General features: G+C 40.8%; 1 protein-coding gene across 1 annotated transcript in view; it reads left to right on the plus strand.

Annotated features, from left to right (window-relative positions):
• LOC149180851 (somatic embryogenesis receptor kinase 2-like) overlaps positions 1 to 26,138 on the plus strand; it is a 111,362-nt gene that overhangs the window by 46,680 nt on the left and 38,544 nt on the right. The window contains exons 5-10 of the mRNA XM_089416333.1: positions 14,543 to 14,614; positions 14,739 to 14,810; positions 15,066 to 15,178; positions 15,318 to 15,449; positions 15,571 to 15,912; positions 23,700 to 24,094. Coding sequence (XP_089272459.1) covers positions 14,543 to 14,614; positions 14,739 to 14,810; positions 15,066 to 15,178; positions 15,318 to 15,449; positions 15,571 to 15,912; positions 23,700 to 24,094 — 1,126 coding nt within the window. The remainder of the gene's footprint in view (positions 1 to 14,542; positions 14,615 to 14,738; positions 14,811 to 15,065; positions 15,179 to 15,317; positions 15,450 to 15,570; positions 15,913 to 23,699; positions 24,095 to 26,138) is intronic.

Here is a 26,138-nt window from a genome sequence, read left to right on the forward strand (position 1 = left end):
CTCTAGTGGCTGATCCTGTCTCTCTGTTCCGTACTTGCTGCCTACTGACTCCTCACCATACCACTGGTTCAATTTCTCAGCTAACCCCACTCCAAAAATTGAAATGACTGGTCTCCCTCAGTGTGTTCTCGAAGTGACCCTCAAGCCTCCTCTTATACTTTTCTCGTTAACAAATTAACAACCGAGATTAAGTCCTTAATCAACGACTAAGATTAGATCTAGCTTGATTCATGACTTTTGGACCATTCTAACACAGTTTTATATTAATTCACATTAATATTTTATTTTCCCTAAGTTTAGACTTAAGGACTTCATTAAAAATATTAATTATTTTAATATCTCCCAAACTGTTTAGAATTTGCCCAAACCCTTTCTGGGTATTGGAGATCTCATGTGCCTTAGCTTCTCCACCAATTTTCGTGGCTAGAGCACATTCGATGCTACCTCAAATCAACACTCCCTCTTAGTGAGGACTATGCTCTAGCAATACTCCTCACTGAGCATCACTCTGATCATCCGACATCGGTCCGTGTGCTGATGCTAGGCCTGCTGCCCATCATCCTCTGCACTGCTGCATCCTGTACTGCTGCCCATGGCTCTGCCACTACCACTGTTGCATCTGTACAACAACTCCCTCTGCATCTGTGATGCTGCTGGTCCTTTCTCCCAACACTGCATCCGAACTGCAACTCCCTTTACATCCGTGCTGCTATCACTCCCATTTTTCTGAAACGAGTTCTTCACCATCTCCATCTTTTTCTTGAAGTAGTCAAATTTTGTACTTCCAAGGGCCTTGGTGAGGATCTCGCCACCTGTTCTCCTGTAGGAGTGTAGCTCAACTGTACAACTCCTCGTTGGACACAGTCTCTGACAAAATGACACTGGATATCAATATGCTTTGACCTATCATGAAACACAGGATTCTCAGAGAGCTTGATGCAACTCTGATTGTCGCACATGATCTTGGTCGCCTCCATATTCTTTCTAAATAGGTTCACAAACAGTTTTCTAAGCCATATGGCCTCACACGAAGCTGTGCTTGCTGCCATATATTCTGCCTCAGATGAGCTCAGAGCCACGGACTTCTGTTTCCTACTGCACCAGGAGGTCATTCTTGATCCAATGTTGAAACAGTACCCAGAGGTACTTTTCCGATCCACTAAACTTCCTGCCCAATCTGCATCAGTAAATCCACTCAAACTGATATCCTTACCTTTAGTGTACAAGAGCCCATAATCGACTGTTCCCTGTAAATACCTGAGAACGTGTTTGGCTGCTGCCCAGTGTGCCCTCTTTGGTTCCACCATGAACTGACTGAGGGTGTTTACAGTGTAGCAAATGTCTGGCCTGGTATTGACTAGATACATCAGGGACCCTATGAGCTGCCTGTATAGGGTGGGATCGACATCCTTGTCTTTTGATGCATCAATCTTCTTCTAGTTGGTGATCATTGGCGTAGCCATAAGTCTACAGTCCTCCATCCCGAATCTTTTCAGGATTTCTGTAGCATACCTCCCTTGCCCAAGGAAGATTTCTCCCTTCTGTTGCCAAACTTCCAACCCTAGGAAATAGTGCATTCGTCCCAAATCCTTCATATCAAATTCTGTGGCTAGATTCTTCTTGCAGTCCCCAATGAGTCTGGATGATCCTGTTAGAAAGAGATCATCCACATACAATTCTAAGATTGGCGGCTCGTTCTCTACAACCAGATAGTAGAGATTCGGATCCGCGTCACTCTTGACAAATCTCATCTTCTGAAAGTAGCCATCTATTCGACCATACCATGCTCTCGGTGCCTGTTTCAGCCCATACAAGGCTTTCTTCAATCTGCATACATGAGACTTCTTCTCATGAGTTTCAAAGCCCTTTGGTTGTTCAATGTATACCTCCTCTTCTATTACCCCGTTTAGAAATGCCGTTTTGACATCCATCTGATGGATCTCCCATCCCATTTGGGCTGCAAGAGATATCACAGTCCTAATAGATGTATAACTGGCTACCGGGGTGAAGGTCTCCTCGTAGTCAATCCCTTCTTTTTGAGCACACCCCTTAGCCACAAACCTGGTCTTGTATTTCTCAACACTGCAGTCTGCAGCGTATTTGATCTTGTAGATCCATCTTGAACCTACCACTGATCTATCTTGAGGCCTTGGCACCACCTACCAGGACATCGTTTACCATTATGGAGTTGAATTCCTGTACCATTGCATCTAGCCAAACTTGATGTTGAACTGCCTCTTTGAAACTGGCAGGCTCTCCATCTTGAGCTACTAATGCCTAATATCTATCTGGCTGTGTTCGCTCCCTTTTATTGTTTCTTGGCACACCGATGAAGTCCTCTGCATCTCGCAGAATCTGACGAAGTTCCCTGCTAGTTCTTCCTCTGCCAGGTGGTGCTTTTGTTCGCTCCTCCTCCTCATCTTGGGAATCTTTCCCTTCTGAGGAAGAATTCTTTACTTTTGTTGGTTGAAGAGGCTTAACCAACGACTACTCTTTCGACTGCTCCTCGGAAGGCATCTCGCGAGATCTTTTGAAAGACCTGTCCTCCATGAACTTTACATCTCGTCGTACTACTACCTTTCTGCTCCCTGGAAGATAGATTCTGTATGCCTTAGCGTTCTCGCTATACCCCACCAGATATCCCTTTTTCGCAGTTTGATCCAGCGTCTTCCTCTTTTGTTCGGGTATGCGGCAATATGCTAAACTCTCAAATATCCTGAAATCACTGACTTCAGGTGTCTTCTTTGTGAAGACTTTCTCTGGAGTAATCTTGCCCAATGCCCGATGAGGAGTCCTGTTTTGAACATAGACTGCTGTGTTGCATGCTTCCGCCCACAGGAATTTTTGGCATATCATGATCATACATGATGGCCCTAGCTGCTTCTACAATAGTCCTGTTCTTTCTTTCTGCTATCCCATTCTGCTCCAGATGGTAGGGAGTTGTCCACTCTCTTCTGATGCCCTCCTTAGCGCAAAAATCAGTGAAGTCCTTATCGACATATTCTCCACCATTATCTGAATGGAAAAATTTCTAGTCAGATTCTCCACCAGAGCCTTGAACTCCTTGAATCAACAGAAAACCTCATCCTTGGTTTTCAGAAAATAAATCCAAGTTTTCCTTGAGTGGTCATCAATGAAGGTAAGGAAATGCTCGGCACCACTGAGAGCTTTGACGGACATAGGTCCACAGATATCTGACTGTATCAATCCTAGCACACTCTTGGTCCTGTGTTTGCTCCTAGGAAATGCTGCCTTGGCATACTTTCCTAGAGCACATCCCCCGCATACATCATCTCATTCCGTACTCAGAACTGGAACTCCTGTTACAGTGCTCCTGAGAATTCTCAGAGTAACATGGTGCAAGTGACCCATTCTTTTGTGGCATAGTTTGTTCAAGTCCTTGTCTCCATGACTGCGTATTAGTGCCATTTGTGATTCTAGTTGTAATCTATACAATCGATTACTTTTGATCCCGATCTGCACTTTCTTTTTCCAGCTTGGGTGTTTGACGTATACCTTCTCTTTGATGAAGTAGACGTCATAGCCCTTGCCTTGTAGTTGTGAGACGGAAAGTAAGCTCACCCCCAATCTTGGTACATGTAGCACATTTGTAGCACGGAACCATTCTCCCGATTCTGTCTGAAAGAATATGGTACCCTTCCCTACTGGAGTACACTTTGCGTTGTTCCCCATGGTGATCTGAAAGTTCATCTTCTCTTCTCGATATTTTGAGAAACACTCCCTGATTACCGTCATATGCCATGAGGCTCCACTGTCTATATACCATACTCCTGATGATGCAGCACTAGTTATACACGCCACTTCTTCTTCCACCCTGGAAGCTAACATAGTGAAATCAAAATCTCTTTCTCTTGTGCAATCTTCTGAAAATCTGTGTGAATCCCCTGATGTGGATGCATCGTGGTCTCGATACATAACTAATTTTCCCTTCCTGTCTCTGATTACTTGCTCCAATACCATGTGAAAATTTTATCACTGCAGTAACTGATTTATTTTTCCTACTTATTCCACAATAAGTTATTTATGAAATTACTTCAATAAACATTAAAATAAATACTGTTGCATATATTACACCGTAATACAGAAACAAACATATGCACAAGAATCAACACATTGACACAGTTATTTTGGACAATAGTCCCCGGAAACCTAATGTGGGAAAATCGGTGCAGCAAAGGAGGTTTTTATTATTCAACAATTCTTCAGTACAACGGGGTGCCAAACTGGCTTACCCACAGAAAGAAAAAAATTCTCCAGCTCTTCTCCCAATCCCAGCGTCAGCCTGGCTGACCTCTGCGTGGCTTTCAGACCCTCTACGTTAGCCCTTGCTTGACTGCGTCACCCCTGGGCCTCTCTGCGTCACCCACGCAGGCCTAGTTAATGACTACGCAGCCTCCTGCTGCCTCTGCGTCTGCCTCTCCTGCCTTAGCGTTGATCTCTAGTGGCTAATCCTGTCTCTCTGTTCTGTACTTGCTGCCTGCTGACTGCTCACCAGATCATTGGTTCAATTTCTCAGCTAACCCTGCTCCAGAAATTGAACTGACTGGTCTCCCTCAGTGTGTTCTCCAAGTGACCCTCAAGCCTCCTCTTATACTTTTCTCGTTGATAAATCAACGACCGAGATTAAGTCCTTAATCAATGACTAAGATTAGATTTGGCTTGATCCATGACTTTTGGACCATTCTAACACAGTTTTATATTAATTCACATTAATATTTTATTTTCCCTAAGTTTAGACTTGGGGACATCATTAAAAATATTATTTATTTTAATTTCTCCCAAACTATTTAGCATTTTCCCAAACCCTTTCTGGGTATTGGAGATCTCATGTGCTTTAGCCTCTCCACCAATTTTCGTGGCTAGAGCACATCCGATGCTACCTCAAATCAACACTCCCTCTTAGCAAGGACTGTGCTCTAACAATACTCCTCACTGAGCATCACCTTGATCATCCGGCATCGGTCCCTGTGTTGATGCTAGGCCTGCTGCCCATCATCCTCTACACTGCTGCATCCTGTACTGTTGCCCATGGCTCTGCCACTGCCATTGCTGCATTTGTACGACAACTCCCTCTGCATCTGTGCTGCTGCTGGTCCTTTCTCCCAACACTGCATCTGCACTGCAACTCCCTCTGCATCCGTGCTGCTATCACTCCCATTTCTACTTCTGAAACGGGTTCTTCACCATCCCCATCTTTTCCTTGAAGTAGTCAAACTTTGTCCTTCCAAGGGCCTTGGTGAGGATGTCCGCCACCTGTTCTCCTGTAGGAGTGTAGCTCAACTGTACAACTCCTCGTTGGACACAGTCTCTGACAAAGTGACATCGGATATCAATATGCTTCGACCTATCATGAAACACTGGATTCTCAGAGAGCTTGATGCAACTCTGATTGTCGCACATGATCTTGGTCGCCTCCATATTCTTTCTGAATAGGTTCACCAACAATTTTCTAAGCCATATGGCCTCACACGAAGCTGTTCTCGCTGCCATATATTCTGCCTCAGATGAGCTCAAAGCCACGAACTTCTGTTTCCTACTGCACCAGGAGGTCATTCCTGATCCAATGTTGAAATAGTACCCAGAGGTACTTTTCCAATCCACTAAACTTCCTGCCCAATCTGCATCAGTAAATCCACTCAAACTGATATCCTTACCTTTAGTGTACAAGAGCCCATAATCGACTGTTCCCTGTAAATCCCTGAGAACGTGTTTGGTTGTTGCCTAGTGTGCCCTCTTTGGTTCCACCATGAATTGACTGAGGGTGTTTACATTGTAGCAAATGTTTGCCCTGGTATTGACCAGATACATCCGGGACCCTATGAGCTGCCTGTATAGGGTGGGATTGACATCCTTGTCTTCTGATGCATCAATCTTCTTCTAGTTGGTGATCATTGGCGTAGCCATATGTCTACAATCCTCCATCCCGAATCTTTTAAGATTTTCTGTAACATACCTCCCTTGCCCAAGGAAGATTTCTCCCTTCTATTGCCAAACTTCCAGACCTAGGAAGTAGTGCATTCGTCCCAAATCCTTCATATCGAATTCTGTGGCTAGATTCTTCTTGCAGTCCCCAATGAGTCTGGATGATCCTGTCAGAAAGAGATCATCCACATACAATACTAAGATTAACGGCCCGTTATCTACAACCAGATAGTAGAGATTCAGATCTGCGTCACTCTTGACAAATCCCATCTTCTGCAAGTAGCCATCTATTCGACGATACCATGCTCTTGGTGCCTGTTTCAGTCCATACAAGGCTTTCTTCAATCTGCATACATGAGACTTCTTCTCATGAGTTTCAAAGCCCTCTGGTTGTTCAAGGTATATCTCCTCTTCTATTACCCTGTTAAGAAATGCCGTTTTGACATCCATATGATGGATCTCCCATCCCATCTGGGCTGTAAGAGATATCACAGTCCTAATAGATGTATACTTGGCTACTGGGGCGAAGGTCTCCTCATAGTCAATCCCTTCTTTTTGAGCATACCCGTTAGCCACAAACCTGGCCTTGTATTTCTCAACACTGCCATCTGTAGCTTATTTGATCTTGTAGATCCATCTTGAACCTACCACTGATCTGTCTTGAGGCCTTGGCACCATCTACTAGACATCGTTTACCATTATGGGGTTGAAGGCCTGTACCATTGCATCTAGCCAAACTTGATGTTGAGTTGCCTCTTTGAAACTGGCAGGCTCTCCATCCTGAGCTACTAATGCCTGATATCTATCTGGCTATTTTCGCTCCCTCTTATTGTTTCTTGGAGCACTGATGAAGTCCTCTCCATCTTGCAGAATTTGACGAAGTTCCCTGCTAGTTCTTCCTCTGCCAATAGGTGCTTCTGTTTGCTCCTCCTCCTCATCCTGAGAATCTTCCTGTTCTGAGGAAGAATTCTTTACTTCTGTTGGTTGAAGAGGCTTAACCAACGACTCCTCTTTCGACTGCTCCTCGAAAGGCATCTCGCGAGATCTTCTGAAAGCCCTGTCCTCCATGAAATTTACCTCTCGTTGTACTACTACCTTCTCGCTCCCAGGAAGATAGATTTTGTATGCCTTAGCGTTCTCGTTATACCCCACCAGATATCCCTTTTTCTCTGTCTGATCCAGCTTCTTCCCCTTTTCTTCGGGTATGCGGCAATATGCTAAACTCCCAAATATCCTGAAATGACTGACTTCAGGTGTCTTCCCTGTGAAGACTTTCTCTGGAGTAATCTTGCCCAATGCCTGATGAGGAGTCCTGTTCTGAACATAGACTGTTGTGTTGCATGCTTTTGCCCACAGGAATTTTGGCATATCCTGATCATACGTCATGGCCCTAGCTACTTTTACAATAGTCCTGTTCTTTCTTTCTGCTATCCCATTCTGCTCCGAATTGTAGGGAGCTGTCCACTCTCTTCTGATGCCCTCCTTAGCGCAAAAATCAGTGAAGTCCTTATCGACATATTCTCCACCATTATCTGAGCGGAAAAAAATTATTTTCTTCCTAATGAGATTCTCCACTAGAGCCTTGAAATCCTTGAATCGACAAAAAACTTCATCCTTGGCTTTCAGAAAATAAATCCAAGTTTTCCTTGAGTGGTCATCAATGAAGGTAAGGAAATGCTCGGCGCCACTGAGAGCTTTGACGGACGTAGGTCTGCAGAGATCTGACTGTATCAGTCCTAGTACACTCTTAGCCCTGTGTTTGCTCCTAGGAAATGCTGCCTTGGCATACTTTCCTAGAGCACATCCCCCGCATACATCATCTCGTTCCGTACTCAGATCCGCAACTCCTGTAACAGTGCTCCTGAGAATTCTCAGAGCAACATGGTGCAAGTGACCCATTCTTCTATGCCATAGTTTGTTCAAGTCCTTGTCTCCATGACTGCCTATTAGTGCCATTGGTGATTCTAGTTGTAATCTATACAACCGATTACTTTTGATCCCGATCTGCACTTTCTTTTTCCAGCTCGGGTGTTTGACGTATACCTTCTCCTTGATGAAGTAGACGTCATAGCCCTTGCCTTGTAGTTGTGACATGAAAAGTAAGTTCACCCCCAATCCTGGTACATGCAACACATTTGTAGCACGGAATCGTTCTCCCGATTCTGTCTGAAAGAATATGGTACCCTTCCCTACTGGAGTACACTTTGCGTTGTTCCCCATGGTGATCTGAAAGTTCATCTTCTCTTCTCGATATTTTGAGAAACACTCCCTGATTACCGTCATATGCCACGAGGCTCCACTGTCTATATACCATACTCCTGATGATGCAGCACTAGCCATACATGCCACTTCTTCTTCCATCCTGGAAGCTAACATAGTGAAATCGAAATCTCTTTCTCTTGTGCAATCTTCTGAAAATCTGTGTGAATCCCCTGATGTGGATGCATCGTGGTCTCGATGCATAACTAATTTTCCCTTCCTGTCTCTGATTACTTGCTCCAATACCATTTGAAAATTTTATCACTGCAGTAACTGATTTATTATTCCTACTTATTCCACAATAAGCTATTTATGAAATTACTTCAATAAACATTAAAATAAATGTTGCATATATTACACGTAATACAGAAACAAACATATGCACAAGAATCAACAGATTGACACAATTATTTTGGACAACTGTCCCCGGAAAAAACCCAATGTGGGAAAATCGGTGCAGCAAAGGAGGTTTTTATTATTCAACAATTTTTCAGTACAACAGGGTGCCAAACTGGCTTACCCACAGAAAGAAAATTCTCCAGCTCTTCTCCCAATCCCAGTGTCAGCTCAGCTGACCTCTGCATGGCTCTCAGACCCTCTGCATCAGCCCCTTCTTGACTGCATCGGCCCTGGGCCTCTCCGCGTCACCACGCAGGCCCAGTTAATGACTTCGTAGTCTCCTGTTGCCTCTGCGTCTGCCTGAAATGCCTTGCATCTGCCTCTCCTGCCTTAGCGCTGATCTCTAGTGGCTGATCCTGTCTCTCTGTTCCGTACTTGCTGCCTGTTGACTGCTCACTAGACCACTGGTTCATTTTCTCAGCTAACCCCGCTCTAGAAATTGAACTGGCTGGTCTCCCTTAGTTTTTTCTCTAAGTGACCCTCAAGCCTCCTCTTATACTTTTCTCGTTGACAAATCAACAACCGAGATTAAGTCCTTAATCAACGGCTAAGATTAGATCTGGCTTGATCCATGACTTTTGGACCATTCTAACACAGTTTTATATTAATTCACATTAATATTTTATTTTCCCTAAGTTTAGACTTAGGGATTTTATTAAAAATATTAATTATTTTGATATCTCCCAAACTGTTTAGAATTTGTCCAAACCCTTTTAGGTATTGGAGATCTCATGTGCCTTAGCCTCTCCACCAATTTTCGTGGCTAGAGCACATTCGATGCTACCTGAAATCAACACTTAACGAAGAAGGAATTCATGACATCGAAGGAAGGAGTTCTTCAAACAACTGGTTGTTTCAAGATCTCCACATGAGGAGCTGCGATAGGTCCTTGGTTAAGAGGGAGCCTGAAAAGAAGTTTCTTACTTGGAAGAAACTTGGAAAATTCCTAAGCATGGAGTACATTCTTTGTGATAGAAATGAGTACATTTCTTTAATGGAATATGTCCTCCTGGTTTGATAAGGAGGGATAGCCATGTTGTTCTGGTCTTCACCTGAGAAGACAAAATGGAGGATTGTGTAATCATTTGGCATCCGATACTCTTAGGGGATGAGATAGGGCATCCCATGAAAGAGTAGTCGTGGAGGACCGATATTCTTTGTGGAACTAGGGAGCCTAAGAAAAGAATAGTCCTCATGGAGCATATCCTGAGAGAACCCGGGTGGGGTATGTTCTGGGAGAGACAATGATGAGTGTGTCTATAAATCATTGGTCTCACCAGTATTGTGCTCTGATCTTGTGGAGAGATAGAGTTTTTAGTCAAGGCCTTGCTATATAACAATGCTGATTGATATGATGCTATACAAATGAGTTACAAATCCGAATTCTTCTTATGGGAGATTCTTCAGATTGAGAAAGTCTAAGTACTATTATGAATACTTCTTTAGTTAAGAGGGAGTGTTGAAAAGTGTAACTAGGTTCGGTCTTCATAATGACATGTAATTATGATTTTATGTAATGAGATGTAAATAAGAAAAATAAAATCATTTTATTGACTTGCTTCTTGGGTTTCATGAGCAAGGGATTTTATATTTGAGTCAAGACTCACATTGAGAGTCTTTAGGATTTATTTGTCATCTAGTCATAAAATGTTGAGTCATTGTCATGTAATGAAGTCATGTTACACTTTGTAAAAGTCAATATTGTCTATGTAAAGTATCCTCCAAGAACCTGTCATCTATCCTCTTCAAGTCAGCCTATAAACGATGAAGGAACTCTCTAGATGAAGTCGGCCTAACTCTAGTTGTCAAGTCGGCCTAAAGATCATGTGAAGTGGTGTATAAATAGCCTAACTCAGCCTCCATTCTAAGCAAGTAACTCGATCTGAATTCGGTCTAGAAAGAAGTGCGAAGAAAGGGTGGAAAGTAGTGCGAACAAAGGGTGGAAAGTAGTGTGAAGGAGGAGCTGTGAAGAAAAGTACAAAGTTTCTTGTGGGAGACTATCTTCTGGGTATAGCGAAGTTTCTTCTGGGTAGTGCGAAGTTAGGGCAATAAAGTTTCTTCTAGCCAAGTAAAAGAAGAGGTTTTTTCTGGGGTAACAAGAGAAGGATTCTTCTGAGAGGTCGAAGTAAAGATCTAGAGGTCGAGTTTCTCTAGAGGAAACCAGTGAAGACCTAGAGAACAAGATTCTCTAGGGAAAGCCGAGAAAGAGAAGTAAGAAGGATTTAAACAGAGTTTCTCTAGAAGGAGCCGAGGAGAGCAGTTCTAGATCAAGAAGAAAGGTGAAGGAAGGAAGAGGTAGAGCATCAAGGTTAGTGACAATATTATTGGGAGGATTCTAGAGTCAAGGGTCTGTGTCATGGTCTTGTTACTTATCAATTGAAGATCTAGAAGAAGAATTTTGATCGGGTTTTCCTCTCAAGAGGTGAGAGGTTTTGGCCTTGGTTGGAGAAGGCTACATATTGTGTCACTTGTCTTTGATTATGCAATTAATATTGGTAATTGTCTTGATGAAAGAACACATTAATAAGCTAACAAACAAAAGACTATAAGTAAAAGTGCATCACAAGCAATTATCAAGCAGAGAAATTGTTATCTTTGAATGCCCGAGATTTCTCAACACACGAGGATATTCCCCAGGGAAGTTCAACACCCTTGCGAAAAAATGCAACTTTACATGGATGAAGCGAAGATTTGGCTGCTACCAATAAATCTTCTGTAGTGATCTTAGTTCTTCCATCACACATAATGCTAAGAGATGCAATGTTAAGTGAGTTGGCTAGCTGAGCTCCAACCATTCCTTCCATTATGATGGCCACAACATTGTAATCAATATCATCTGTCATAGGTTTGTTCCGTGCAGGGATCTTGAGAATCTCAATTCGACCAATAAGCCCGAGCTTAAGAATATAAATTTTTGTATTAAACCGTCTAGGTCATGTTGCCGCCTCGCTTGCAAGCCCAAGTGTGGGAAAAATACTCTAACCCCAAAAGGTGTGTTCTTGGTGGCAAACTCAGAGAAGTGGCTGTCCCCTAATCCCAACTCTCTCCATTAAAGCTCTCTCCTAGTTAAGCTAGGGTGGGTGGTCCTTAAGAGTGATTAGTAAAGTGAAATGTGAGGTTCTAGGAGACTAAGGTTAGTGGAACTACTTCTCAAATGTAACTTGATTCAAGATATAAGCAAGTATATAAATGGATGAGTGATATAAAATATAGATTCAATAATGATTCACGTGACATTCAAAAAATAGAGAATATAAACTAGTGCCTTGTAAATAATTTCTTAAATAGAGATAATAAGTACTTGCTCAAATAGAAATTCAAAGCACAATGATAAGTAGCCCTACAAAAGCAATGTTAGAATAAAATATGCACAAATAAAATATCACTTGCAAATGTAAATGGAAATTGTGCTTGTGAAGGAAATGCCTCAAGTAGGAGTACATAATGACATCAAATAACCATGAGCCAATCAAACATCAAAATGACAAGTACTTTAGATAGCAATATTGGCCATCCACAGGTGTCTATGGGTGCGGGAGCAATTTTTTTGGGTGTGAGCGATCGCTCCTTGTCATTAAAAATTGCTCTGGGAGCGGTTGCTCCTTGTCATTAAAAATCGGTCTGGGAGTGATCGCTCTCGGAAAACTAGGTAGTAATTTTTTTGCGGGAGTGCACTCTTGAAAATCGCTCCAAAATGAGAGCGATTTGGGAGCGCACTTCCTGAGCGCTTCTGTTCAGAGCGTGCTTGGGAGTGGGTGCAAGGGGGGGCCTCCTCCCCTGCAGCGTTGATAATGCTAGAAATATTTGTAAAAAAATATGTTATAAAGGGCTAATTCATGGGTAATACTTTTCACTTTTAGAAGTAATTTAATTGTGGTCATTTCCTTCTTAAATAACGTTGTAATATTCCTACTTAGGAAATACAGTGATAAACAAAGCAAAAGTAAACATGCACACACAAAAACTCAGATACATAAGTGAACACCCAAAAAATCTCCAAAAACGTCATCCAACTGAGCCATTTTATTATGTGAAGCAGTAGTACAATAGGGGTATGTTAGGAGTGCACCTGGGCTTGCCAAAAAGGCAAGCTAGACAAGCCCCAGGTAGGAAAATACAATGCCCGGATGTGGAAATGAATTGCTCCAACTATGCTTTGCGCTGCCCTAGGAAAACTGCTCTGTTTGCTAGAAAGAACCTGCTGAAAGACCCTTCTCTAGTGCTCAGAAAATTTTGGGAAATCAACCCCAGGGTCCTCTTCAAAAACCCACCAAAACCCACCAAAACCCAGAAAGGGTTTGGTCTGGTTCTGACCCCTGAAATTGACTCCCAAATACCACAACCTCCACAACTAGCTGGAAAATACGGCCCTCCTAGTGAATTTCTGTTGCAACCCTCCAAATGGTGCTAAAATGTTGGGCTTTACTCCCCCGGATGTCTTCCTCAATTCCCCTGCTCACCCCAACTCCACAAGCCAACTCCTCAACTCCAACGCGTGCCCAGAAAATGCCCTCTGCGCAGATCCACATGGTCCACCAGAATGCCATGCTGAAGCAACAAGGGTCCCTTAGGAGATTACGCTGTTCTTGCCGCAAAATCTCCAACAAAATATGGTGAAATGCTCCCCTGGAATCCTCCACGAAGTTGCTGCTCTTGCTGATTTCACAAATGCAACTCGTACTCCTTCCCACGCCCAAAAAGCAGCAATGAAGCCCCACGAAATCCCTGCGACAATGTTGGACAACCTCTCAATGGATAAGACTTCCCTCCATGGGCTGGCACTCGAAGTCTACCTAAGCAAGGGGTGAGAAACTCGCTTGAGAATCTCGGGTGTAGACTCGGCTAAACAGCTCAAGCATGCTAGGTGCAAGTAATTGTCAAATGTCCACCTAGCAATTTCGTCCTCCTTCCCTTAGCAATTCAAATTTCTTCCCAAGGGGGTGCTTATTTCATGAGGGGTGGCCCCCACGTTCCACTAGCCAAATAATTTTGGCCTCCCCTTCTCCTAAGTATTATTTCCAAAGCTCCTTGGCCCCCTAAAATAGTGAAAATTGCAAAATTGTGAATCTTCCTTTGGCAAATAAAATTATTTTAGGAAGGGACTTCACAAACTTTGCGTTTATAACTTAATCTTGTACCATCCATCTTAATTAGAGACTGCTCCAAACTTACATTTTCCATTGATAGGCACACCCTGATGCATGTTTTAGAGGTTCTCCTTCATTAGTTTTCCTCCAGGCAATTTCTGCATTTTTGGACAACAAACCAAGGAAGAAATAGCTTGTTTATCCCAGCTCTTTTTTATCCTTATCTCATAACAAAAACCACCCTCTGAGTTTGATCCTGTGGACTCCATCTAACCCTAATTTGAATAGGCATTAGTCTTTGTCTACCCATCCATCTCTTCTAAAAGTTAACAATAGACTTACTCAGGGATACTTCCCTTCTGCCAGAGGAGAGCTGGTCTAAAGTGAGAGAGAGCTACTTTGGTGACAATGGGTAGCCCCTCTTAGTTCATCCATGGTCTTGTGTTTTACAATATTATCATGAGAAGTGAGAGTTTGGTGGCAACACATGGAAATGAGAATTTCACTTAAAAAGTTAATATACACTTTTGAAAAAATGAGGGCCATTTTATTACATTTAAAATGTTTAAGGTGTCTTCTCTATTAAGCTGAGGCCAGTTTTCTTCTTATATAGATATAGCCTTGGTTTGCTTTGACTTAAGATATAGTCAATAACAATTTCAGGTCAGTTGCTGAGTCAGCAGAGAGGCTTTAGAAGCTTTTTTTCAGTAATTTTATTTATCTTCTCTTTTATAATACATTATGGAGTGTCAAAATTTGCTTGTGTGTTTATTTTGTAATTGGCTAGGAAGAGTTCCATTCTGCAAAGGTGGTAACATGTTTCTCCCATTTTTATCTGTCTTATGAAAGGATAGAAGGCTCAATAACAATAATCTCACTGGCACAATTCCCATGTCTCTGACAACTGTTGATACGCTTCAAGTTCTGTAAGTTTTCAAGACCATTAATTCTTATAAATAAATTGCAATCAAAAGTTTATTTTTGCATGGTGTTTTATGATGTTATTTGTTCTATGCTAAGGTTCCCTTATTTCTCTCTCTGATAATGCAGTGATCTCTCAACCAACAATCTGACAGGGATGGTTCCATTCAATGGATCCTTCTCTCTGTTTACTCCCATAAGGTGATGCCTTGTAATTTGGCACATCAGTACTCATGACATTGAATGAATTATTTAAGAAGCAATGAATCCAGGGCATATAAATGTCAACTGATTGCTGGTCTAATGGTTTCCATCGGATGTAATGTGTCACAGTCTATGCAACATTGAGAAATAGGATTTGTTGCTCTGAATGCTTGCCCTAGTATATAATCGAACTTTTTTGTCTTTGGATTTAAAGTGGATCAATAATAAGTGAATGCCATTATACTGATGCAGTTTTCAAAACAATACTGCGCTTTGTGGGTCAGCAGTGAATCGTCAATGTCCGGGGTCGCCTCCATTTTCTCCCCCACCCCCATTTGCACAACCCCCACAACAAAGAACTAAAAGTATGCATTTATGTGGATTTCCAATATCTTGAATGGCAATATGGTACAGAAGGTTCATGAGTTACTACTTGGATGTACTTATTGAGATTTAGGTATCTTTGTTAAACTTATATAGTATTCCTGTTTTTTCTCTTCTCAGAAAGGAAATCATTTACAGCAGCACTATTTGGTGGGGTAGCAGCAGGTGCTGCACTTTTATTTGCGATTTTTGCCATTGTCTTTCAGTTGTTGCGGCGCAAGAAGCCACATGAATCCTATTTTGATGTGCCAGGTAAACCATTCAGTTTGGATAGGAATATGTGTTTGAATAGGTCTTTATGTTACTTGATTTGAGAGGTTAGAATTCTACAGCCAGTCATGGATAGCTTATGATTGGGTAATATCTTTTCCAGCTGAAGAGGATCCAGAGGTTCACTTAGGGCAGCTTAAAAGGTTCTCATTACGGGAATTACAGGTTGCCACTGATGGGTTTAGCCAAAAGAACATACTAGGGAAAGGTGCTTTTGGGAAGGTATACAAAGGGCGCCTTGCTGATGGTTCGTTGGTGGCTGTGAAACGCTTGAAGGATGAGCGTAGTTCAGCTGGAGAGTTGCAGTTTCAAACAGAGGTGGAGATGATCAGTATGGCAGTACACAGGAACCTCCTTCGGCTTCGTGGGTTCTGTATGTCACCAACTGAACGTCTACTTGTTTATCCTTACATGTCTAATGGGAGTGTTGCATCTTGTCTACGAGGTGCGGTATTTCTGATACAATGCTTTCCCTCCTATTTTCTAAACATAGCAAACAAACATCTGCATTTTAAGAAGTATATTAGTTACTCTATCAAGTTTAAATAAATTTGGCTTTATTTGTGAGATGTTTGGATCCTTAGGAATGGTCATTGGAAACTCATTGTTGTAGAGTTGTTGAAGAATCTAGGGCAAAGTAGTGTAGTGTGATTCTTCGTTACTTGATAACAATTTGTGAAGTCTTTTTACTTTTCTTGTTAGCTTATTCTTCTTCTTATTAGTGCATATGTGTGTATTTCATCAAACTGCTACCAAAACATAAAAACAAGAACACAAGATGTTGTCTCTCTGCTAGCGCCAAAACTTCTCTTCTCTTGAGAGGAAAACCCTTTAGTGAATTTCTTTTATTGAAGCTTCTATTGATCAATGCCAAAACCTTGACTCCTGACTAAGAGATTCTCCGAGCACAAGTCAAGTTTTTACTCCTTTCTGCACCATATACCTTGGCACTTCTTCCGGCACTTTGTCTTCTAGCGCTTCATCTTCCAATTAGAGTCCTCTTACCTTTAGAGAGATAGGCCCTTCGCTAGGCTTGGGAGTCCTTGTAGGCTTGATCTCTCATCCAAACAATGAACTGTTCACTAGCTGCTGTTATGGCTCAGACATACCCTTACTGCACCTCGCATGTGTGACTGTTTCTAGCCCTAGAAACAGTCCTTTATACTTCGGTCTCCTCCTTTCTTACTTTGCTTGATGTCCTTCTTCCACACTGGAGTAGGAGGCCTTTATGGGCCTAGTTTTAGCCCCAAACAAACAGAAATATCCAACTGTGATCTTACTGCTGTTATAGCCGCAGACTGTTCTTCATTCCCTCGCAAGTGTGACTGTGTATACCCTAGAAACAGTCCCTTACTCTTCGCTGTTCCTCCTCTTCTCTTCGCTGCCCTAGTAGCCCCTTTACCTTGGCTTCCTTCGACCTTCTTGTTCTCTTTCTCTTGCGGATTTCAGAGCACAATTGATGCATTGTCTTTGGAGTGGACAGCCTCTATAAATAGAGGACTGTCCCTCCATTTAAGCCGACTTGACTGACTGCATTTAGGCCGACTTGTCTTCTTAATTGTAGGCCGACTTTGAGGGCAGTTTGGTGGCTGACTTGTTGAGCAGACTTCAGATAGTTTCCATGGTGTTGTAGCATGCTTGAAGGAGCTTGTTGAAGGTGCCATTGCCTAGGAGTAGACTTGACTGTGCTTGGAGGTTTCCCTTTGACTTTAATATATATTTATACATAGTGTAACATGCCCTTAAGGCCTTCAATTATTTCTCTTGACTATTTGACTCACCTATAGCACTTTGACATTTGTTAGACCTACTACAATGAGCAAGAAACTCATTGTCATATATTATAAAAATAATATTTATTTTCTTGAATAGGTACAAATATCAAAAGTACATTTATGAAGACCGAACCTAGTTTCACTTCCTTCAACACTCCCTCTCAACTAGGGAAGTATTCATACAACATTACAAGGTGTTTGGCTATTATCAATCTTGAAGAATTCACATAAGAGAAACCGGATTTGCAATCCATCTGTTATAGCATCATATTCATTAGCATTGTCATAGTGCAAGGCTTTGACTAACAACTCAGTCTCTTTACGAGACCATGAGCTACAATGCTGGCGAGACCAATGATTTATAGACACCTTTATCATTGTCTCTCAAGGTACATACCCACCCGGGTGTTCTCCGAGCATGACCTTCTAGGAATATTCTTATCTTGGGTTCCTAGCCCTCAAAGAATATTGGTCCTCTTGCCTACTCTTATCTTGGATGCCCTACACATCCTCAAAGAGTATCAGATGCCAGATGATTACCTAATCCTCCCATTCTCTTTTCCCAAGTGAAGACAAGAATGTTGTGTCTACATTTCCATTCATGGCCTTCATTTAGACTTACGGCTGTTAGTCCTGGTCTAGTGCATGACCCATGAAATGGAAAACAAAATTGTCACTCCTTTGTAATCAGGGGTGATCCAAGAACTCCCTTTGATCAGGGACCTATCAGAGCTCCCTTTGAATTGGGGACTTTTTCCTTCATTAGGAACTTCTTCTTCGTGGATCCTTCAGCTGCTTGATCTCCTTCCTTTCTTGATGTCATGAAGTGTTTGTTCGAACTTCTTCTAGGTAGGGCACCATCCATCGATCACTTTCCGTCTTGGTTTGTCATATCATTGCTTCGTGGAAAGTGACTATCAAGTTTTTCTTGTCATCTTGACTACTCCTTTATCATCTTTTCCATGCTTCAAAATACTCTTCTCATGGATGCTTCATTGTATTTGATTACATGTTTTGACCTAGTATCTCATCATGGCCTCATCTTGACATAGCTTCAACATTGCCTTTTCTTTTGTTGGATGGCTTCTTTATCACGACATCTCCGTAGAGTAGAATCAATTATCTGCACCTTTATATCTCCAAGGCCTTCATAGGTGTCAAAGGTCCTTTTTCCTTTATCCGAGTTGTCTTGCCTTCTTTCGGGAGATATCTTTCAAGGCATTTTGTCAGATAGTGATTCTTCACATGCTTGATCTCTTTCTTCATTTGCTTCTTCTCAGATAGATAGGTCAACCATCTAATGCTTCTTGTGAGAGCATTCCTTCATTGCTTTCTTTTTGGACTTGTCAGCATTTCTTCTTGCTTCTTAGTCAGCAATCTTATGCTCCTTATGTGAGCATATTCTTTTGTTGACCTTCATTGCATTGTGGTACATGCCTTCGAGCATATTCTTGGTGAAAGAGATTCTTTCATGCTTGATCATGTTATAGAACTATACCCATGACTCAATAATATACAAATGATAACATGACTTAAAATTTGATGCATACATACCTCATCTTGATTCTCCTTTGATCATCCTTTGGTGTGGCCCTTCTTGCTTCATCTTAGCTTGCCTGCATATCATTCTTTTCTTGAAACCCATGAATGGGATTCCCAATGAGACATATGCTTTGGTCCATGAACCTTCTTTGAATATTCCTGTTGATTTGAATATTCATGTGCTCTAGCCATGAAAATTGGTGGAGAGGCTGGAACATAAGATTTCCAAGACCTAGAAATGGTTTGGGGAAATTCCACCCGGTTGGAGAGATTAAAATAATTAATATTTTTAATGGGTTCGTAAGTCTAAACTTAGGAAAATTAAAATATTAATGGGTATTAATCCAAAATTGGGTGAGAATGTTCTAAATGACATGGATCAAGCCAATTCTAATCTTAGCCGTTGATTAGGGACTTAATCTCGGCCGTTGAAGACTTAACAGGAAAAGTATAAGAGGAGGCTTGAGGGTCAGTGGGAGATACACCAAATTGATCAGTTAGTTCGATTTTCTGAAGCGGGGTTTGTTGAGAGAATCGAACCAGTGATCTGTTGCAGCGAGGGGCAGTTCAGCACAAGGCCGAGAATACATAGCAGAGAGGCAGAGATAGTGCCAGAGAGACAACACAAAGTCTCCGATGGCTGATGCAAAGGCAGCTAGGATTGACGTAGAGGCTGAGGAGGCCAGTGTGGGTGACACAGAGGGCTGACGCAGAGAGCTAAGAGGTTGACGCAGAGGCATCAGTGGCTGCGTAGAGGCTAGCAGCGTTGACGTAGGGCCAAGAGGTAACGCTGGAGATTTTCGTGGGACAGACTGGAACTAGGAAGGGTGACGCAGTCCCTAGCAAAGTGATGCAGAGCAGTGGAGAATCTTGGAGCAGCTTTCTCTGTCCAGCTAAGGAGCTGCCATAGTCGCTGTGGGATCGATCATCCAGTGACTAGCCGAAATATCTGTCTCTGAGGAGAGGTACTACTGTCGAGGGCATTCTCTGTTGGGTGAGCCATTTCTGGCACCCTAGTTGTATTCATAAACTGGATAATAATAAAACCCTCATATTCGCTACACCGGTTTTCCTGCATTGGGTTTTTCTGGGGACAATTGTCCAAAATTAACGGTGTTCCTTGTGTGACTGTCTCAGTTATTTCAGTTGTTGATTTGTATATGTGTTAAGGCTGCATTTGTGTTTATTTTCGTTATTTATAATTATAGATAACTTGTTAATGAAAAGAACAAGTAGGAGAAAATAAACCAGATAATGCAGTAGGTATTTCTGACGTGTCAGACTTAGAAATTCAACAATTCCATCATAGGATCTTAAAGATCCTTGCCTTGCAAATGTTTCCTTTCTTTTGATGATGTAGGTCTTATAAGATTCTTATTATGATCAATTTTCTTTCATCATGTATGAGGTCTAATACTAGGTATGCTTTTTCTACATGAATATCTTGAGCTATATCTGTCATGCTCTTATATTCTAGAAGGTATTTCTATTTATGCATTTTTGTTCTTATCATAAATGCTACATCTACATGAGTATCTAGAACTCTATGTACATCATGCTGCTAGATTCTAGAGGATGTTTCTAGTAATGCAATTTTAATTTATCCCTACATGCTCCTATCCTACTCAAAACTTTGAAAGAAGTCTAGAAGTAAAGAGTTTGACCTAGTCACAGTAGAGATTCAGAGGATCTTCCTTCTTTTGCTTCTTTCCTTCTTCTTTCATCTCTTGAGATATGTGAGCTTCTTCCCTCTTTCTTTTTGTTATTGTTGTCCTTCTTAAGCTTAGGACAATCCCTTTTGTAGTGTCCATATTCTTGGCATCCAAAACATTGGACCGTGGACATGTCTTTGTTGTTTGTTCTTTGTGGACCAAACTTGCCAAATTTACCCTTTCTTTTGGCCATGGTAGTAAATGCTTGCTCCTTTGATCCCACATCTTCTTTTGCCTTAAGTCTGGTTTCCTCTGTTCTGCATAGAGACCACATTTCACTGAGAGTGGTTGCTTCCTTCTTGGCATATATGCTAGATGTGAAGTTTCCCCACTCCTCAAGTAGAGCATTGAGTACTACAGTTGTCATCTCTCTGTCAGACATGACTTCCCCAAGCTCTTGAAGTTGATGTCTCATTTTAGAGATTTTCATGAACTAGGGAGCTACTCCATCCTTTGTTATCTTCATTTTGTATAATTCATTCCTTAGAGATATTACTTCTCCGGTTGTAGATACCGAGAATAGCTCTACTAGCTTATCATAGATTTCTTTCGATGTCTCAAACTTGGAGACATAGGGAATGAGAGAGTCTTTGATTGATTCTATTAGAATCCTTTGAGCGCTTGTCTCATCCTTTTTGTACTTGGCTAAGGCTTGAGTCTATTCCTTAGCAAGGCTAGTGATATTCCCTTTGACATGCTGTAGGAATTCATTCTCCTTGAGTAGTAGATCAATGCTCTTCTTCCATGCGAGAAAATTATTGGTACCTACCAATTTATTGCTTTCCTTGCAAAAAGACATTGATGTATATTCAGAAGGGGACATGTACTTACTTGATAGATTTTGAAATGTAATGGATTTGCTTCCTCCTTGAAGGCTTGATGGCTTGTCTTCCCTGGATCTTGATGTTCTTCAAATTCCCTTCTTCAAGTGGACTTGCTTGGTGATGAGGTTTGTTTGAAGACTTGTAGCTTGATGTAGGTCCTGCTTCAATTTGCTCTTCTTTGTGGGTGTCTTTATATAAGGCTCTTCTTCTAGCTTTATAGATCTCCTTGGTGAAGGATGGACTGTAGACCCTTCTTGACCTTGAAGTGATTGAGACTTCTAGGCTTGATGCTTCAATCTTGTAGATGCTTCCCCTTTGATGAGTGTTCTTGAGTTGCCCTTTCCTTGATGTGTCACCTTAACTCCGATACCATGTTGAAGAATCTAGGGCAAAGTAGTGTAGTGTGATTCTTCGTTGCTTGATAACAATTTGTGAAGTCTTTTTACTTTTCTTGTTAGCTTATTCTTCTTCTTCTTATTAGTGCATATGTGTGTACTTCATCAAACTGCTCCCAAAACATAAAAACAAGAACACAAGATGTTGGCTATCTGCCAGGGCCAAAACCTCTCTTCTCTTGAGAGGAAAACCCTTTAGTGAATTTCTCTTATTGAAGCTTATATTGATCAATGCCAAACCCTAGACCCATGACTAAGAGATTCTTCAAGCACAAGTCAAGTCTTTACTCCTTTCTGCACCATATACCTTGGCACTTCTTCCGGCCCTTTGTCTTCTAGCACTTCGTCTTCCAATTAGAGTCCTTTTACCTTAGAGAGATAGGCTCCTTCGCTAGGCTTGGGAGTCCTTGTAGGCTTGATCTCTCATCCAAACAATGAACTGTTCACTAGCTGCTGTTATGTTTCAGACATACCCTTACTGCACCTCGCATGTGTGACTGTTTCTAGCCCTAGAAACAGTCCTTTACTTCGGTCTCCTTCTTTCTTACTTCGGTTGATGTCCTTCCACGCTGGAGTAGGAGGCCTTTATGGGCCTAGTTTTAGCCCCAAACAAACAGAAATATCCAGCTATGATCTTACTGCTGTTATAGCTGCAGACTATTCTTTATTCCCTCACATGTTTGACTGTGTATACCCTAGAAACAGTCCCTTACTCTTCGCTGTTTCTCCTGTTCTCTTCACTGCCCTAGTAGCCCCTTTACCTTAGCTTCCTTCGACCTTCTTGTTCTCTTTCTCTTGCGCATTTTAGAGCACAATTGATGCATTGTCTTTGGAGTGGACAGCCTCTATAAATAGAGGACTGTCCCTCCATTTAAGCTGACCTGACTGACTGCATTTAGGGCTACTTGTCTTCTTAATTGTAGGCCAACTTTGAGGGCAGTTTGGTGGATGACTTGTTGAGCAGACTTCAGATAGTTTCCATGGTGTTGTAGCATGCTTGAAGGAGCTTGTTGAAGGTGCCATTGCCTAGGAGTAGACTTGACTTTGCTTGGAGGTTTCCCTTTGTAGTTTGGTGGATGACTTGTTGAGCAGGCTTCAGATAGTTTCCATGGTGTTGTAGCATGCTTGAAGGAGCTTGTTGAAGGTGCCATTGCCTAGGAGTAGACTTGACTTTGCTTGGAGGTTTCCCTTTCACTTTAATATATATTTATACATAGTGTAACATGTCCTCAAGGCCTTCAATATTTTCTCTTGACTATTTGACTCACCTATAGCAGTTTGACATGTGCTAGACCTACTACAATGAGCAAGAAACTCATTGTCATATATTATAAAAATAATATTTCTTTTCTTGAATAAGTACAAATATCAAAAGTACATTTATGAAGACCGAACCTAGTTACACTTCCTTCAACAGGATTGACATGCATTATAAAGAAGCCATGCACACATGGTGATGCTTACTTTGTGATTACCATTTAATCTGTTAGATTTGTTTTGTGTATATGATCATGGTCATGTTCAGAATATATCCTGTACAAGTATTGATATTGATTTTTATTATTCATTTCTTATATTTAGAATTGGAAGAGTTCTTTTCATCATGTTCCAGCTGCTTTCACTGAATATTAGTATTGGATTTACAATAATTGCTTTTTATTCCATTCAGCTGTATTAAATCAATTTAAATATGCAATAATACAACACAATTTTTCATTGTGCTCTAATAATATATGCCATCTTCTGTCAAATGGAGAATGATTCAAATAGTTACTGTATTATGTTCGTACACTTCAATCGATTTGATATTTCAGTGGTTTTATTGTGATCAATTTTTTTTATTATTATTTTGTCTTTATGCCTGTTTGCAGTGTTTCTATGTTTAGCAATAAAATCTCTGGATTCATTACCTTATGCTTATTATTTTTACTGAATACTATTCAGGATTAGTTTGGATAACCACAAAATGTATATTCTTTTGTAGAACGACAGACAGATCAAGAACCACTAGATTGGCCTAAACGCAGGTGCATAGCACTGGGTTCAGCAAGAGGCCTTTCCTATCTACACGATCATTGTGATCCTAAGATTATTCACCGGGATGTGAAGGCTGCTAACATCCTATTGGATGATGTGTTTGAAGCTGTGGTGGGAGATTTTGGTTTAGCCAAACTTATGGATTACAAGGATACTCATGTGACTACAAATGTCTGTGGTACAATTGGACACATAGCACCGGAATACCTTTCTACTGGGAAGTCTTCAGAAAAGACTGATGTATTTGCATATGGGATTATGTTGCTGGAAATTATCACAGGACAGAGGGCATTTGACCTTGCACGATTAGCAAGTGACGATGATATCATGCTTCTTGACTGGGTTAGTATCCTTTGTTTGATTTTCTTCGAGTTTATGTATTTACTAACTGGATGAGACAATGGAGTTCTCTATTCTTTGTGAGCTAATAGAGTTGGCATTCGGCTGACTTATGGAAGGAATTACAGTAAAGCCTAAATGTCTCTGTCATTGCCAATTTTGTGTTTCTATTGGCTTGTATTACCAATTGAATTTTTGCATTTATTCCAACTCTTTGTGATTGCAACACGATTGGAAAGGCAATGAGTTAACCATTGAAATCTTCCCTATTGGCTTTCACTGGCTGTGAATCTTATTACTTTTTATATGACTTTTTTAATTTATGTGTTCAATTTATTAGAAATGAATCATTCATTAATTCATAGAACAAACAGAGTTACAGTGGTCTAACAACAAGGAATTCCCTTCCAAAAAAAGTTCAGAAATGCTAATAGAAAGTGATACAACATCAAAGCCAGCTCCTCAACACCTAAGCTAGGAGGATAGCTCCTCATGAAAAGTAGGTCATACTGTGAGGCATTTAATTTTCTTTTTGTTCCATATAGAGATTTGTTTAGCTTTTTCTTTTTTCCTTTTCTCATTTGGTTATATAGTGTCTCCATTTATCTTTATATTGGAAACAGTAACAATAAAATATTATAATGCAATGCCATTCATATAGTAATAATGTAGGGTTGCAAATGACAAACCTGAATCCAACTGGTCAATCATACACCTAGTCTGGTAGATTAAAAGCAAAATTATGCCTGTGATGGGAAAAATGGTGTTATAATGGTCCAAAACCTCCTAAATTCTTATTTTTTTGGGATAAAATTAATGATGATATGGCTTGACACTAAATGTAAATAACATGGTATAATGATGTGATGCTATGATAGCATAGGATGCATGAAACAATTAATGACTAATGGAATGGAGATCAGCTACCTGGTTACCAACGGAGCTTGATCATATATGTCTTTATCTCCCCAAACATCTTCACTTGAGGCTTTGAGATTCGGGTATTTCAACCAAGGTTGCATGGAGTGGGAGCATTTTTGAGAGCACGAGCGTCGTTTACCAAAAATTCTTAGGAGTGGAGCATCCCAAGAACGTCTCTCTCTCTCTCTCTCTCTTTCTATCTATCTATATATATTGTATTGTATTGTATTTATATTAAAAAAACACCTAGAATGCCAAATTAGTTGCAGAATATATGAAAACATGCGTATTTGTACATCAATGAAGAAGAAAATGGCAGCCAAAGTACATTAATGATTAATCATGCAAGCATCAACCATTGAGAATATAGATTATATCAATTACAAACAAACATACGAATTTTAAGCCATATAATAGAAAGTAGACCATTAATTTATGGAATGAAATAGGTTTTCTAGCATTTGTCAACAATAACATGACCAAATAGCTATATTTACAAAATCAGCCATCTACACATTGAGATATGACCAAAAGGTCCAAAACAATAGATCAAGCTAGTTGCTAAACACCTGTCTACAAAATAAGTGTTCACCAATTGTGAAATCACTCCTGTTCCCAATTGTTTTAGTTCCGGGGTAGCACTACCATGTGCGTTCCACCACTCTTTGACCAACAATGCCCCAACATCACTTATATTGGGATCTTTATCATTACTATCATCCTTTATTCTTTTCCTCGTCTATCCTTTGCCTGTACTTTGATTCTCTAGGAACATTGGTTGACACCACCCAATTTTGATGAAACTACCTAATTCAAGACTTAAAATATGGTAGAAAAAGGCTAACATGCTTGATCAATGATTTTGGTTTGAGTGAAGAGTAAATTTTTTCTACGGTCATGACAAAGGAGTGCAACAATGAACACCACCAACATTGGAGTACATATAGTGGTCTTGATTAAATGCCAATCACATACCCTGATACGTGAGAGAATCCAATGAAATGCCGCAATCCCATTGATTTTGAAATCCTGAAAATTGTTAAGTCTGTTGAATTTTGAATGGGATAAGAAATTTTGTTTTCTCCATATCATGTCCAATGACGTTGGAACCAATCTCAAACATCCT

The sequence above is a fragment of the Pinus tabuliformis genome, chromosome 3_2 (genome assembly GCF_031772625.1).
Source record: "Pinus tabuliformis cultivar Carrire ecotype Pingquan chromosome 3_2, CPIR1, whole genome shotgun sequence".
Lineage (NCBI taxonomy): Eukaryota > Viridiplantae > Streptophyta > Pinopsida > Pinales > Pinaceae > Pinus > Pinus tabuliformis.